Here is a 2,943-nt window from a genome sequence, read left to right on the forward strand (position 1 = left end):
GCATTCTCGACCTGGCAGGAGTCCCCACTTTGGCTCTGTCCCTTGGCACAGGGTGAAGTCCTGGGCATCACCAGGTTTGGCCTGGCCAAGATGAAGGAGAGCGTGCTGATGCTGGCTTCGTTTGAGAAGACGGCCGACCACCTTTTTGACGCTGCCTACTTTGGGCAGAAGGACTCTGTGTGTGGTAGGTTTGGTGCTTGCAGCAGCCTCACCAGAGGCCTTTGTGGGGTTTTGTTGGTTTTTTGTTTTGTTTTGTTTTTTACAGTTTAGACCATGGCCAGGGCTTCTCAAGAGAAACTGAGCAGGGAGAGCTTTGCCTTGTTTTAAGAGTCAAGTCGCAGCTCACAGAATTAGAGCTAACCGATCTTTTATCTCCAAAGCCTGATTGCGGCAGCCTGCGTCCCCCACATCCTTTAGAACCCTGTTCAGTCAGGACAGAGGAGAGGTCACCCCTGGGCAGGTAGGAATTTTCTAGCCTTCAGAATGAGAGTCAGCCACTCTGGTCCTGCCCCAGGCGCTCCCGCAGTCCCAACTCCCTGAACGAGGCAGCTGGCACGCTTCCACCGGGTGCCTTGTGTGCCATCTCAGCACGTTGCTGAGGCATGGATATCAGCCCTTTCACAGGGAGAAGACCAAGGGCACTAACTCGTTATCAGAGTCTCGCCCTGCGCTGGCCTGCCCTCCCCACACAGAGCCGGTCTGGCGGGCCTAGGGGAGAGGGGTGGCTGTCACAGCTGAGCTCTGCTCCCCGCGCCCCAGAGTGCCCACTTTACTCCAGCCTTTCTCGTGCCACAGCAAGACCCTGTGGCCTGAGGTGGGAGTTTGGGGTTCAGACAGTGACGCCGCGCCTGGCCCCAAGCACTGCCGCCAGAGCTCCGCTTCCTAGTGGCCGTTTCCCTTCTCACCTCCTTGTGTGGACTCAGCACCCTAGGTGATGGGCAGATGGGACCAGGCAGTGTGTGCCTACTTTTTGCTTCTAAGATTAGGGTGACAGGTTGCAAATAGAGGGAAAGAGAAATTAGGCAGTTCTTTACTATAACGAAGGGTGAAAGGAAAGAAAAGCAGGCAGAGATGGGGGCAGGAGAAGGGCAAGGCCCAGCCAAAAGTGAGAGCAAGCCTGCTTGCAGGCCTGAGACCCAGCACCCCGCTCCACCTTTAGGGGCCTGGCGTGGTTGCCCTGCCCCAGCTTTAAAGTCCCCTGGTCCTCTGCATGTTGTAACTTAGTGTCAGCCCTCACTCTATGTTGGGTTTTAGTTTGATTGCCTCTCTGGCCCCTGATAGCACAAAGCCCAGAACACAGCAGATACACACTTGCTTACTATAGAACCAGAAGCTTCATGCAGAGCCCAACATTTAGATCTTAGAAAGCTGAAAGGGAGCTTGGAGAAAGGATCTACACTGTCGCCTGGCTCCTGTCACTCCCATGAGGGACCCTGCCTTCTCAGTGTTTCTGATTCAAGCTGTGGACTCCGAGGTTGGGGTGGTGTTAACCCCTGGCCCACCCCTGACCCCTGGGCACAGAACAAATCTGTGCTGCTGTTTCCATGGGGATTGGCATCTGCTCGCTGCGGTCCCATTTGCTTGTTCCCTGGGCCCTAAGCTAAGGACATGCTGGGTGGCAAACTTGGGGTTTCCTGAGCATCATTCAGTGTATCCTTGCTGTTTGAGTTTAGTGCTGAAAGGTGAGGCCACATGATGCCTTTAGCTTGGGCAGAAAGGCTGCTGAGGCAGCAGCGGGGCTGTGAGCAAGTACTTCCCTTCAACCAGATGCAGGAACTCCCCCCGCCTGCCCAGGAGCACCAGGCCATGCCTTCAGCATCCATAGAAGAGGAGTAAAGTGAGCAGCCCAGGTCCAACACGTGGGGGCTGGGACTCCAAGTCAGTAGTCTTTCTGTCCTGTTTGAAGACTTCCCCAAGTGTAGAGACGCTCTCTCACCTCCTTTCTGGTTGGTTTCAGGGGTGTCTGAATGCATCATCATGGGGATCCCCATGAACATTGGAACTGGACTCTTCAAGCTGCTCCACAAGGCCAACAGGGACCCCAGCCCTCCCAGGAGGCCCCTCATCTTCGACACAAACGAATTCCACATCCCCCTTGTCACCTAGTCCAAGGAAGAGGGGGCTGTTCCTGACCTTGGCTCCTTGTCACCTGGAAAAGGGCTGGAGGCCAGCAGCCAACTCCTGAGCTTTGTGCTCCCCAGGACCGAGGCCCTGCTGCCCCTACCATGCTGGCTGTTGGAGAAGGTTCCCTGAGTGCTGGGAGCTGCTCATCCCATGACCCCAGCCATAGCACAGTGCTTGGTGGGGTAAACCGGGATTTTTCTGTCTTTTTGAAACCTGCTTAATCTGGGGACAGCTATGCACCTCCTGCCTACTCCACCTCCCTGGACTTGTAAGGAGGCCCCAGCCAAGCATCTCTGCTCATTTCCACCTCCCCTGTCCCTCCATTCACTCACAGGAGTCCCAGCCTGACCAGGAGCCAGTGCTAAGCCCCAAAGCCAGGGCACATTCTCAGTTCTTCCGTTCCCTGGTCATGCTGGAATCTCCCAATGTGACATACTAATGTAAATATTGTTCGTAGTATTTATTTGCTCACTGAAGAATTTGGAGTTTTTATTGTTATTTTAGTTTTCCTTTTGAAACCAAGAAGCTGTGGAAACCAAGAGAGCCAGCTTTGAAGCATCCTTGGAAAAACTAGTTAAGCAAATGGGGCTATCTAGGATTTGAAACTGTGTTGAAACTGTCATGAGGCCAAGCTGCTCTGAAACACCTTTTGCAGACTCCCATGCCACCCTCTTTGTGTATATTTCCGATGCCCATGGGGGCACATGAGTCAAACTCATTCTTTGTGGCCTGTAGAAGCCTCTCCAGAGTTTAGAGCTGGCTGAGGTGGGGACTCCCGGTGTACATGGAGATGAGGAGTGGGGCAGGCCCCTGCCCTGC

At 54.3% G+C, this 2,943-nt stretch overlaps 1 protein-coding gene across 2 annotated transcripts in view; it reads left to right on the plus strand.

The window, feature by feature from the left end:
* The window catches only part of POLR3A (polymerase (RNA) III (DNA directed) polypeptide A, 155kDa), a 46,911-nt gene extending 44,248 nt beyond the window's left edge, over nt 1-2,663 (plus strand). For both annotated transcript variants that reach the window (XM_010834182.1, XM_010834183.1), the window contains 2 exons: nt 52-184; nt 1,958-2,663. In XM_010834182.1, coding sequence (XP_010832484.1) covers nt 52-184; nt 1,958-2,106 — 282 coding nt within the window. In that variant the 3' untranslated portion in view covers nt 2,107-2,663. The remainder of the gene's footprint in view (nt 1-51; nt 185-1,957) is intronic.
* The last annotated feature ends 280 nt before the right edge of the window (nt 2,664-2,943 follow it).

The sequence above is a fragment of the Bison bison genome, unplaced genomic scaffold (assembly GCF_000754665.1).
Source record: "Bison bison bison isolate TAMUID 2011002044 unplaced genomic scaffold, Bison_UMD1.0 scf7180017864029, whole genome shotgun sequence".
NCBI classification, from domain to species: Eukaryota; Metazoa; Chordata; class Mammalia; order Artiodactyla; family Bovidae; genus Bison; species Bison bison.